This window comes from Amphiura filiformis, chromosome 10 (genome assembly GCF_039555335.1).
Source record: "Amphiura filiformis chromosome 10, Afil_fr2py, whole genome shotgun sequence".
Taxonomy (NCBI): Eukaryota; Metazoa; Echinodermata; class Ophiuroidea; order Amphilepidida; family Amphiuridae; genus Amphiura; species Amphiura filiformis.
Genome location: NC_092637.1, coordinates 41,889,543 through 41,903,541, shown reverse-complemented (window position 1 = coordinate 41,903,541; position 13,999 = coordinate 41,889,543). Strand labels below are relative to the sequence as shown.

Below are 13,999 nucleotides of genomic sequence, written 5' to 3'. Positions count from 1 at the left end.
TTGATGGACAGGATTTTAAGATATGACCGTGTGAAAAATTATAAGTTTCTTTTTGAGCTCAGTTTATGTTATAGTAATACGTGTATAATGTATGTCATGAATTCCCTGTGTTAAAAGCAGTGCAAGTCTTCCGAATTCGGCAACCTTAATTTGAAACATTCAGAGGGTATGTACCGGGGGTTAGCAGTTTAGACTTTTTTCTTTTTATTAATTAATTATCTATTAGGGTTGGTACATATTTTGAGGAGGGTAAAAAAAATAATCAGTGAAATTTTGTGAAATAATACCCCACCCGATCACTGTTGCGAAGAACAAATCTAATCAACTTATGCATTTGTGCTTTAACGTACCTCATAATCAATATATAGGCTATAAACTTAATGAAAAGCTTACCTGCTTTCCGACACACGAAAACTTGGAAGCAATTCTCGTTTAGCTGCCAATGATATAGGCTTACTCTATACATATATAACTTCCAAAGAATACCACACAATCATGAAACCCAGAAGATCTGTCTTAATTAAATGTATGGCACAGTTCAAGTGAAAATGATTACCGTATCTGTTCAGACAGATCTTTACAGGATGTTATTTATTTTATTTATTTCAAACATAAAGGGATGGGTCATTATTTAAGTCAGGGGGCATGGAGGATTTGAGGGGGAACACGGAAAAAAAAATCTGTAAAGACAGGGGGGACAATGTATTTTTATTTGTATCTGCAAGGGGGAACACGAATGTTTTTCACCACAGACCCCTTTTTTATTTTTAACATAAAATTTCAAAATTTTCTCGCGATTCGCGCACATTTCTTAAAAGTATCGCTAAGCTGAAATATGCAAACTTCGGCCAAAACTTGAAGAAATATTCAGTGAATTCAGAAGGCACAAGTAGGCCTTGTTTAGTATAGGCGGAGCATCCTGATTGGTTGGAGGAATAATTATAATTAACCTGAAATTTTCTCCGAAGCCATAAGGAGGAACGTACAAAATGTCGAGAAAAAATATGGAAATCGTCCAAAATATCCCCCATGGCTGTGCAACAATTGTATCATGCACGACAAACAAACATCATTGCAAATAAGAAGCAATGCATAAACTCAGAAAATGGTTAAATTTACATCAATTTCCTTAACCAGGAATTTACGCATGCATTCATCAGATATACCGTAAAACCTCGTCTACAAGCATATGGAGTGCTTCTGATGAAAACTAACTTAATCCCGGTGCCATTATAGAGTTTGAACAAATAAATGACAGATCCAAGCATATACGGACAAGTGTTATTGTAAGACCAATATTTTGTATTGGCATATTTACGCTAGTTTCGTATGAACTTAGCTTTCATCAAAAACACTATATATGCTTGTAGACGAGGTTTTACGGTAGGCTACTATTTAAAAGTGTGTCTTTTAAAATGAACAGGGTTAAATATCACTGTTTCATTGAAAATTGTATTGTTATTTTACACACATTCATATGTCACTACACCTAATAATATATGAATTGAGTTACCCCTACAAAATAATATAAAACAATAATATAATAAAAACACAACATTAACCTAGCTTTTTACACATCTTAAATGGTTGATTTTTTTAAATCCATATGACTGACTTTACCACTTTTGGCATTTGTTTTATTAAAAGCTATATATTTCATTCATGTAAATAATATAACTATAAATGCACTGTATGCCTACATAAAATGCATTGTAGGCCTACATACAAAAGTCCTATTATTTTAAACACACAATATTTACTGTTAGAAATACTAGAATTTGTTTAAAAATTATTGATACTCTAATCAAGCTAGTGCGCCTTTAATATAAGGGTTATATATCTGTAATTACTTAGATCCTTTTTATCACCCTTTTTAAAAGTTTGAATAATTATACCTTTATTCCATTCCTGGGTTTTTTTTTCTAAGTAAGCTAACCTAATTTAAAACCTCTCTCCCAGCTCGCCCTATTTGACCTCTGCAACAGGAAATGGTAAATAAAGTATTAACAAGTGTATCGTGTCATATCAAAAGGAGACACTTTTGGGCAGGATCGTAATTGGAGAAATAGCCAAAAATCTGGCCGATTGTGAATTTTTCACAATTTGGGTTTGTTGCGAATTTGTGATGGTATTAATGTTAAAAACATTGTCTGATAGTTTCAGACCGGAATATAACTGACATCTTGTATTTTTTGAGAAATTTTTCAAGGTAATTCCTACTCTCAACATTGTCAATAATAATTTTAAAGGCTGATATCTCAATTTCCAATTTTATAATACCATAACTGCCGAACTCAATATCTTCGCTTAGGAATGTCCGTTTTCATTGGATAAAACGGCGTTGTGGAGCAAAATATCTCTTTATTTAAGAAATGTAAAAACCTCAAAATTGATAACCTGCCCAAAAGTGTCTCCTTTTGACATGACACGTCACAAATATAGATATTTTAAATGTTTAGATTTCATTTTTTTTTCTTATTCAGAACCATACACTTCATCTTACAATACACTTCTACATTTATTTAAAAAATACTAAATTTAATATTTGTGAAAGATTTGCTTCCCACCAAATCCAAAACGTTTTCACATTATTCGCAAAAGATTAGAAAAGGTTGTCAGAAAACGTCGGGTTTTATAAAGGGTATATAAAGTGTAACATAACATTTAAAAGTATGCCTTTGAACTTGCTGCCAAATATTCTACCATATAAGGTCGTATTCATAGGTACCTCAATTAGACGCGACATGTTTCTCATTTGATAGCGTTTAAACCAATCAATAATCCTATTGCTGAAGAGGATAATAATCTTCTACCTATTTCTATAGAATCATTAAATAGCTCTAGTCTTTGTTTGCTTTGGCTAAATCCTGTTCAAGTGGTGGGTTACAATTGCATAATTGTATTTTGTCTAGGTATGTATGACCAACAATTAACAATGAGAGGACATTCCTGAACCACGTTGACTCGCCAATTATGACTTTAAAAGAGACACATGTAGAACCGAAAAAGGTACCATTTTGTTGAAGGAGCAGAGTTCAACAAACTATAACCCCGCTTCAGGATATCATTTGAAGTCAAATGATATACCATTTTAAAGCTTATAATATATATTTTCTAAACACGAAATAAAACAAAATTGACCGCGGCCGACTTTACGGCTGATTCGTAGTGTCCGGTCACATATTTCATTTTGCCCGGATAATTTTCCACCTGACATTTCAATTACTGAAATGCTTACTATTATGACAGACTAGGTATAATCTCTGTCATATCATGCTTATGGGTGGGGCCTTTGAAATTTTACCCTTTTGACAGCAACGGTTTTTACCCGCTATACTGATGCAAGTTGACATACGCCTGCTAATAGCCGTATCTTCATAGTATTTCCCGTTTCATTTGAATACAGTGTGAAAGTTCAGGTACGTCCAAAAAAGTTGAAAGAGACAACTTGAAGGACTCGCTTTTTTTACTCCTCGTCCATCTAAGAGACATAGCTACGTCAATCTTGCATCGAGAAACCATTCATTTCGTGTTATTTTCTTCTTTAAAATATATTTAGATACAGGCCAACCTGGAAGTCCTCACTTGCTTTCTTCCCTTTATTAATAAGATCTTGTAGTCATGGTAGTCTTGTTAAAAGCGTGTGTAACTATCTATGACTATTGATGAGTTGATATGTGTTTACATTTGATACGCCCTCTGTTGGTCAGAGATTTTTAAAATCTGCTAGGCAAAAAAACACTATAGTTTACATGGAAGAAGTTTTTTTCATGAAGTTTGGTTTCAAAGCAAAAAATGCTAAACATGTTATCAAATTTGTTTACAAATGCATCAAGCTATATACATACTATCAGGTTTTAAGAGTTGGGGTTTGAAAAGATTTATGTGTATTATTTTGCCTGGCTTGAAACAGCACAGGGCGTTCTGAATGTAAACATGTGACATCATAGGTCAACACATTTATAGCTACAATATTGGTATCATAGTGAGTTCATCCAACGAAATCTACCCAAGTGTCATCCAATGCCTTCAGTATCAGCATAAATATTGAAAAGAGATGTTGATATGACACACCCCTGTCGAACACCTTAATAAATCTGTGTCTCTTAATTTCATTGAAGAAGGTTGCTTCGTGCCCAAGGTTGGAATGATTTGAATTATTTGAGAGAAAACCGGCTTCATTTTCATCGATCATTCCCTGGAGGCTCAAAGGCCATTAAGGTTATTAATTATTTTAAACTGTTGTGATTTGGTAGTTCACAGCATCTTACGAATGGTAGTGAGCTTTGGCAAAATTGCATTGCTCAATTCATAGCGAGCGTGTAGAAGAATTAAAATATCACACACACACAAGTTTCAAGTTTTCATCCTTTTTGCCAATTTTATTCATAATTAGAAAAAAAACCTAATGACAATTTTATTGATTTATCTACCACTTTTACCCAATTCCTACAAATCGTCGGGTGCATAATGACGGATCTGAACAATTTCAGCTAGATTTTCAAAAAAAAAGTGAAATTCACTATAGTGACCGATAACGTTGGCAATCTAGGCCTATTACGTGAGATGTGTGATTTTTTAACATTTTAACGTTTTGAAAATAACTTTCAAATGTCTACTTTGAATAGACACATGGTAAGTTTATAATCATGCTCTATTGACCTTTTAGGACGTCATGACGGCATGCGCCGATGCGCACATCGTTTATCGGACATCGTTACTGCGCATTACAATTCGGCGTGACGTCTAATGACGACATCTCAGGTGTACTCGCAAAGGCTTATGGGATTTACCGCAAAGGTCAATGCTATTCACCTACTCAACGTTATCCCAATGTCCGTCACTATGTAATGCACCCGACGGAATGTGTCCCAGCAAACACAAAACGTTTTCGACATCATTCGCAAAAGGTTATAAAAGGTTGTCAGAAAACGTTTAAATGTCGGGTTATATAAAAGGTATATTAAGGGTATAAAACGTTTTCATAACATTAAAAATCATTATTTTGATAATCTACTGCTCAGCAAACATTAATGTTTTACAGAAAACGTTTAAATGTCGGGTTATATAAAGGGTATAAAAACGTTTTAATAACATTCCAAAAACATTTTGAAAACTTGATACAAAACATTCTAAACAGAATGTTATTTTGGGGTTGAAAAAATATTTTGTGAAAAATGTTTGTCCAAAATATTTGCAATAACGTTTTCATGACCTTTATATAACCCGACATTTAAATGTTATTAAAACGTTTTGAAAAAAACATTTTAAGAACATTTCTGTGTTTGCGGGGTGCAAATATTATAACATAATGTTATTTTAAGTGTTGACAAAATATTTGGCAAAAGAATTTGGCAAAAATAGTTTACAATAACATTTTTGAAAACATTTGAAAAATATTGTTGTAGTGTGTTTTCAAACAAAACGTTTTAAAATGTTTTCATGACCTTTATATAACCCGACATTTTAATGTTATTAAAACGTTTTTATGTAAACCAAAAGCCAAAATATAACTTATTAAAAATGTTTTTAAAACGTTTTTGTGTTTGCTGGGGTGTATCTTTGTTTTTCACGTTGTACAATATCTCTGATTGTGGAAAGTTTGGTAAAAATAATTTTGAACTGAATTCGCGGTCCGTTGAAGATCATTTGAATAACATAATCTTTTAAAATGCTCCACGGCAGACAAAAATCATGTTCAATTTGTTGTCAAAATGAAATAGTGGCTTTAAACACTTATTATACAGATTAAAACTTAAAACTTAAACTTAAAAGTAAACTCTTGGTCACATCAGAATATTATGCAACCCCTTCAAAGAGCTTCTTGCTAAGAAACTCAATGTAATTTTTAGGCAGACGTCTCTGCCACAGATTGGCTGGGACACGTGGCCTATGCTCTTCATCATGCGATAAAGCTTCGAGAGCAACATCTTCTTCAATGTCGGCAATTGCCCCAGCAATTTTCATCTCGTGGTTTGACGCAGAAGCTTTCGGAATATTTCCATTCTCATCAGCGTCACTGGCGAAGTAACAGAAATCTGGATGGATGACTATGCCATGTGGTTTGCCTTTGAAGCATCCTAAGATGTAGGGGAAGTCTGCGGTAGCGTGGTATTGGTATGTGCCGCCATTATTGTATCTATAAAGAATAAAGAAACATTTTTAAACATTAAAATGTCCCAAGTTTTCTCAAAATATCAAGAGCTATCTCAAGAACCACAGAACCTAGGCTTGTTTGTACTCATTATAATGCATTTTTAATGCTGATTCCAAATAATATGGTCATGAAAATTTATAATTCTGAATTTGTTGAATTTAAAAAATAAGTTGAACTTGTTGTCTGCAGTTGACACCCGCGTGAAGAGAACTAATCAAAGCCAGAGGCCTTTAATAATTATGGTGATGACGCATTGATTAATGTCCTCTTTCCTGTTTGATGTGTATAGAATTGGCTTCATTATTAACTAAATGCAAACTACAGATGGCGCTATTTATCCTAAATCATATTTCTTTATTTGCAAGGGTTAGGTGATTAATACCGCCATTAAAACACCTGGAATAGGTGAAACAAGCAACAAGGACATTTTATAAACATATTTTATCAAACAATAAAATAAAACAAAACAAGACAAAGCAAGCCCATAATCATTGAGCAGTTGAGAAAAAATAACTGCCGATCGATCTTCTAAAAAAGGTGGTCATTTGGTAATTTTATTGTTTTGACGAAAATCATGGTTACTTCTTTGACAAATGTTGCATAACCGTCGTAAGTTCGTAACTAGAGGTCAAAGTTACTTCTTTAAGGATAAGATCTTTGAACATGCTGAAGTAAAATCTACTGGCAAAATATTATTGGCAACTTAATCTAATATACCTACACCAATCATAACATATACTGCGCCAATAAAGTATCCTTACACTTGGAAAAATAATCACAATTTCCAAACTGAACTATATTGGGGTAGGCCTAAATTTGTTTTTTTAATAGATGCACTATCTAATGCGCACATTATATGATACCACATTGAATCCAATGTGACTTCAAGAAGTAACGTTACAAGCACCTATTCAAAACTCCACGGACTAGACATCTGGTTTGAGAGTGGTGAATGGCTAATTTATGCGTTTGGTTATGATAAGTACAGAGAAGTAAGTAAAAACTGAAATAAAAACTGGTTTAAATAACGCTTCATTGAAGAAACTGTTTTGTCTCGTTGTTGCGCTTGTTGGAATCATTTTGCGCCTTGTATAGGCCAGTTTGTCACTTTTAAAACGGGACCATCGTCTATTCAATTGCTTATAACTTTACTTCTTGAGGTCACATTGGATTCAATGTGGTATCATAATGTGCGGGATTAGATAGTGCATCTATTAAAAAAACAAATATACCCCAATATTGTTCAGCTTTGAAATTATGATGATTTTTCCAACTGTAAGGATACATCACATGCATCCTCGTTTGCCGGTTAATAAATTACGGTAGGGGTATGTGGGGATGTCTTGACAATTTGACATACCTTCCATGACACTCATCCAAATCAGCAGATGTTAAGGTCTTTCCGTTCTCGTCGACCGGTCCATAAATAGCAAACCCGTCAAAGGCAACACCAAGCATTTGAGATGGATCTTTGAAGAGACAACTTGCTGGTTGTTTATGATAATGGTATCGACCTGGCTCGTCTGGATGACCGTCACATAGGTCAAATATCTATATAATAATAAAAAGTGAAAATTGGCACGAGTTACATCTTCGCCAAAAGTAACACCTGTATAATTATGGCCTTATTTCCGTTATTACAGAACCTACTAAAATGCATATTTTTTCCTGTCAAGCCTAAACCCTTTACTAAACTCACAGGCAGAATTTTAATTTCAATTTGCACATGAGAAATTGAAGCAAAGAATGATGCATTGTCTAAGGGATGAAATCAAACCTCGACCGGCAGCAGTTAACCGCCGGTTCCGTCCGGTTACCATTGTTTAGAACAATAGCAACCGGATGAAACCGGTTGATGTCCCTAATGTAATCACATAAGTGCCAAAATGCTTTGATTACTGCCAAAGTAGAAATACGTGCATAGGTATAATATGTCAGATCTCAGACTCGTGGTAAAGCGATTTCACAGGAGTCTGAATTCAAGGTCCCATACAACTGGTCATAGAAACCATACCGCAGAATGTGGGCATGTTGCCTATAGGATCGACGCTAAGTTAGGTTTGCGTGAGCGAACTCACCACCACTATAGCGCAAATAGTGCGAGCGTACACAAAGGAAACTTCGTGCGTAAGATAAGCGATGTCGCCAGGTCTGAACGCTGTGCCGGATGACTCCCAGTACGCTTTAGAGGGCACATGATTGTATGGAACATTCCAATCTATGTGTTTATTAATCTATGAAAGAAACTAACAACCGAAGCCTAACCTACCTCTGCCGTGTCACCTGCCACTGCATTTTCACTGAATGCGTTCCATGGATTATAAAGTGGCAATCCATTGCTAGCCATACCTATGGGACCACCTGGTAAACATGTGGCTTCTGTTGCAAACCTTGGTGTTTTTGGCAATGTGTACTGGTAGGACTGTTCTCTGATGAAGTTTGGGTTGACTCCAGGCCATGGCCAGGTGGCGGTGTCGTGATCTGGAATGCCATTGGATCTGTGGAAGAATGAATGTTGAGTGAACATAATTAAAGCTGTTTCAAAATGATTGGTACTCATCAGGTTTCACTGATAGTGGATGAGTCTGACACACCAAATTCAACATGAGTTGAATTGTAGATTTATTGTATAACAAGTCATAAACTATACATTTGTGAAATTTCAAGTGTATCCAATGCTGGATTTGGAAGATGCGGGCATAAACATAAAAATTGATGGGTACCAATTGGGAGAGCGAGTTGGCGCAGCGATAGTTCCCTCGCCTTGAACCACTAAGGTCCTGGGTTCAAGTCCCAGCTGTGCCCAAGGACAGTATGTGTATTTGGTTTATCCCGATTCCATGCTCGCTCTCACAGGTATTCTCCGGGATCTTCGGTTTCCTCTTGCTTTCAAATTCAAAATTATCGGTGATTAGTTGTTTGGTTATCAAAAACTTCCTTCACCCAATGGAATTTGGGATGCTGCACAGATAATTAGTGGATGTTACAATCTAAGTGCGGATAGGTCTGCGCCAGTTTCGGCTGCAATGACCATGGCAGCGAAATTACAGCGCTATAGGAATCCTTCAAGATCTGGAAAAAGGCGCTCTATATATGAATCCGATTTTGTTTCTACCAATCATTTTGATACAGTCTGTTAATTAATACATTACGAATAATTATAGTGTATGAGAGTACCAAACCAAAATTAAAACGCATGTATTGATTTTAGTCATTTTCCAGCTTTTTGCGTGAGTTTAATACCTAGGCGTGAGATTATACTACCTAGGCGTGAGACCGTGAGAAAGTGACCCAATGCGTGAGACTCACGGCCAATGCGTGAGAGTTGACAGCCCTGTTACTAAACCTCGATTAATTTGATAAAACTTATCCTTGTTCGTGGTACAGATTGTTTTATATCAGAATTGCAATTTAACTGTACGAGTTCTTAACTTCAACACGAACCACTGATAATGGTAAAAATGATAATGGCGAGTTATCTATGGAAAGCTATCAAACGTTTAGACTCATGTGTGTAAGATGCAATATGCTACAACAACTTCACGAGTCAGCACGACACCGGCCAAATTGTACACGTCCCAACTAAAGCACTTGTATTGCCTGTTCAGTAAAACAAACACCAAACAGGCAAAGAAAAGAAGCACTATTTATTATCATAATAAGGTTAAAACCTCGATTAATTTTGATAAACTTATCTTTGTGCGTGGAAAAGATTGTATTGTTTTAGAATTGCATATTTTAAACAATAACTCTACAAGTTCTGAACTTCAACACGAACCACTGATAATGGTAAAAAAAAGGTAGTGGCGAGATATCTATAGAAAGCTATTACACGTTTAGACCCAAGTGTTGGTTTTCATATTCTTTACATGGTTGCCTTCCAAATTGATAATGGTTGATCTAGCTCAGCTTATGTGCTTTGATGAGTCCTCAATATAAAGTCTGCATAAGAAGTAACGCAGCTGTAGTGGTTTTAAAGAAAAAACCCGAATTTAAAGCGATTAATGGTTATTACGCAAGCATTGTGGCACGTAAACCCCCCATTTATCTTCGCGCTGACTTCAAATCAATACAGATAGCTGCAAATCTTCAATTCGGGTACTTTTCTTTAAAAACGCTGCTTTGTTATTAATATTTAACAAAATTGGACAAATGGGGTATCAAAATAAGCGTAAATAAATTTTCCTTCTTTCTATGTTGAAATATTGTGAACACAATCATTAGTTCTGACGCTATAGGCGTATTTATAACAGCTGCGTTACTTTTTGTGCAGTCTTTAGTTGTTATTAAATAAACAAATGTTAAAACCATCGTTATAAAAAATATCTGGCAGCGGTGACTAATTATTTTGTGATAAGGAGCACCCACAGTACGTGGTGATCAGGGGATTTGTGCATTGTTTGTGACCTAATCACTAGACTGGACTTAGGTTATATCATGAGGGCGCTGATTATAGGAGCTAGTTTTGATTAGTAGTTTCAAGAGCTCTTAGTAGTTTCACCACACAGTGTCGACACCCTATATTATAAATATAAACTTAATACTCCGTTGGTGAGCGACGGGCGATTGGTATTTTACCGAACGCAAGAAAAGGAGTCCCATCTGATTAGCTAGAAATCGATCGCTAGATCGCTCAGTGGTGGAGTACAAACTCAAAATGGAGAGATGTATTCAATTCGATTGAAATCTATATTCTATTATTGACGCAGATAAAGAAAGTGGTATAGTGTGTTGATATAGTACTTTGTATAGACTTGTATAGTGTTCCTTTATATAATTGTAATTCTCAAATAGTTTAATATATCACAATTTTGACGAACGATTTCAAAATCGTTACGGATAAAATGCAGTAAAATATATTCACAGCAAACAGCAATCCCCGCTAATTGTGTATTGCATTTCCAATAGTGTATTGGAAACAAAATAAAATAAATAATAAATAAATTTCGGATTTATATAGCGCCTTTTTCCAGCTAGATCTTGAAGGATTCAAAGCGCTGTAATTTCGCTGCCATGTTGAATCATCACAATTAGATCGCATCATCTAGGCCAGTTGCAGCCGAACCTCAGGCGCAGACCTATCCGCACTTAGATTGTAACATCCACCAATTATCTCTGCAGCTCCTCAAATTCCATTGGGTGAAGGAAGTTTTTGATAACCAAACAACTAATCACCGATTTTTTGAAAGCAGGAGGATACCGGAGATCCCGGAGAAAACCTGCGAGAGCGAGGATGGAATCGGGATAAACCAAGTGCACATGAGTCCTTGGGCCGCGCCGGGGCTTGAACCAGGGACCTCAGTGATGCAAAGCGAGGGAACTGCCGCTGCGCTAACTCGCCCTCCTGGGGTTTACCTGACAAAAATCGAATTTTCTTGTAATGGCAATATCATATGTGGTACTTGATCATGCGCAAATCGTAAAAACATAGAATAGAAACTCTGTTGCAGGCTATGTGGTGTCTCATATCGTGTGCATATGGTATTACTTAGCCGGAGTCGCTCGGCCTTTCTCGAACAAAATCGCCATGCATAGTTTTGAAAAACGAGAGGATTCGCCGTACTATCATGGCAATTTTTGACACGAAGATATAGGGATGATGACGCTGTGCACCACATAACAACAGTATGTCCCATTTTTAAACACTTGAGAACGTTCCTGTACCCTTATTGGGTCTTACTCGTGTGATATGACACGATATCACACTTCATCCCGTGGGTGTCGACGAGATACACGTACGGGCAGTTTGAACCAATCGGAGGTGCATAGCAACAACGGGACTGATCGATTTTAAAAGGGCATTTCGTGATCCACAGCCTCATCCCCCCACTTTTCTCCAAAAAAAGTTGAGATTTTTACATCACTGAGATATCGTGAAATTTGAATTTCGTTCTGGTGCACCAGCGCGTTTAGCGCGTTTTTTTTTGGGGGGGGGGGGCTAATGAAAAATGACATAAATAGAGGATGCTAGGATCACGAAATACTCCTTTAAGCCCTAGGTAATTCCGTGTAAAATATAGGGTTTAATTTGATTCAAATTTGGTATACATATGATATGAATTGAAGTGTTTAAGAATAAGAATAAAGGTTTTGTTTTTAGTTCTCACGAACAAACCACAGGACCTACAAAAGTACTTGATATTTGAATTCTTCTAGACACTCGCTATGATATGATCAATGCAATTTTTGCAAATGCTCACTGCCATTTACAAGATACTCTGAACTACCAAATCACAACAGTTGAAAATAGTTGCAAACCTAAATGGTCTATGCCTAAATGCACTCATATGCCTAGCAGCTGTCACGGCCCTTGTATTACAATCGTGCAAAAAGTAGAAATTTTCTTTAAAAATCTCGTCTCTGTAGTGAGCAGCTCGCATATTATTGCTTTAATACTCAGACCCATTCAGTGATCCCAGCGCAAGTGTAAAAAAAATTAAAATTGTTTATAAATTGCTTAAAAGTGAAGGATAAGTCATTCAAATTGTCATTTGGTATTTTTGACAAGACAAATTTGGCAAAAAAACAAAGAAAACAGCAGTACATGACGAAGTTGAAGCCCCATTCAAATACATGTGGCTAATTTAGATACTGTCAGTATCTAAATTACAGATTCGTATAAAATGTCTTATTTTGTCATAAATACACGGCTTTCGGCTGAACCACTCGCAAGCTATGTTAGCACATCTATGACAATGACAAAGGTACCAAAATCTGAATTTTGATGATTTTTATGATCGTCCGGATGAGCAAATGACTGAATGGGCCTTTAAAAGGAAACTGTAAAATTCGTTATGATATTGGCCATTGGTATCTCCTCTCAATATTTGAAAAGTGTTCAAGGAACCACGTCTAAGCTTACCTGAATATCCATTTAGTTCCGTCCATGTGTTCGGTTACTGTCACCCAGCCAACCAATCCAGTGTTGCGTTCTGGCATACCGGTCGTACCAAAATTCTTCGTTTCTTCCTCAGTAATCGCATAACATTGTAAAGCAATAGCTAATACTATAGCCGTTGACAGAATCCTGATAAGTGCCATGATGGAGAGGATGCTTTGTCAGTGAAGCGGTTTTAAACTGCTGTATGTGTAAAAACTAGAAGTAGGACACTAGAATAATGCACTTTGCCACAACTTCACGAGTGAGTCAGGACAACATTGGTCGAAGTGTACCTATCATGCATCAAGTAAAACACTTTTATAGCACTGATCAGCAAAAAAAATCTTAATAATTCGCACGATTAGGTTACTATCCTCGATTAATTTGATAAACTTATCTTTGTTCGTGGTAGGGATTGTTTTATTTCAAATTTCAAAATTGCAATTTTAAATATACCAACTTCTCAATCAATTAACTTTGACCAAACGTGGGTTGAATTATATTCCAAAAAGCTATACGAATTGAAAACACATATTTTAATGTGGCTTTGAACACTTATCCTTTCCTTTTTTTTTTTTTTGCTTACAATTTTGTTGACCCTAATGTAAAATTCCATGATATAAATATACATAAAAATATTTCAAGTTAATAGTGCAAATAATTATCAATAGTTTTCTATCTATATGGCACGTTTTTTAATAAACTGCGCGCCCGAACCATAGATAATGGCAAAGCTTGGTGAGAAATCAAGACAGCTATGTCACGATTTAAAGTTAATTTTTTATTACTTCCGTGGTCCAAGCTGTGCGCCAAGCGTAGACGAGCGTACACACAGAAGAACTAAACAATCACGCTGATTGGCTGATCAACGCACTTGACAACAAGCCGGTTGACCCATTGGTCATCGGCGCGGCGAGTAGTAGGCGACCTTGTCACATTAAACGCGATCGCAATTCACCAGC

General features: G+C 36.0%; 1 protein-coding gene across 1 annotated transcript; it reads right to left on the bottom strand.

The window, feature by feature from the left end:
* Positions 1 to 5,799: 5,799 nt before the first annotated feature.
* LOC140161887 (uncharacterized) lies at positions 5,800 to 13,198 on the bottom strand. Its single transcript, XM_072185182.1, has 5 exons — positions 13,020 to 13,198; positions 8,427 to 8,655; positions 7,518 to 7,708; positions 5,929 to 6,139; positions 5,800 to 5,895 (listed from the first exon to the last, which is right to left on the bottom strand). The coding sequence occupies exons 1-5, from the start codon at positions 13,196 to 13,198 to the stop codon at positions 5,800 to 5,802; spliced, it is 906 nt and encodes a 301-aa protein (XP_072041283.1).
* Between the last annotated feature and the right edge of the window lie 801 nt (positions 13,199 to 13,999).

Bases quoted from the DNA above. Each gene is read 5' to 3' on its own strand.
- LOC140161887 (XM_072185182.1), bottom strand. From the start codon at position 13,198: ATGGCACTTATCAGGATTCTGTCAACGGCTATAGTATTAGCTATTGCT. The intron at 8,656-13,019 runs GTAAGCTTAGAC...ATTCTTCCACAG, and splicing joins GGAACTAAATGGATATTCAG to ATCCAATGGCATTCCAGATC. The intron at 7,709-8,426 runs GTAGGTTAGGCT...ATTATTATATAG, and splicing joins TGGCAGGTGACACGGCAGAG to ATATTTGACCTATGTGACGG.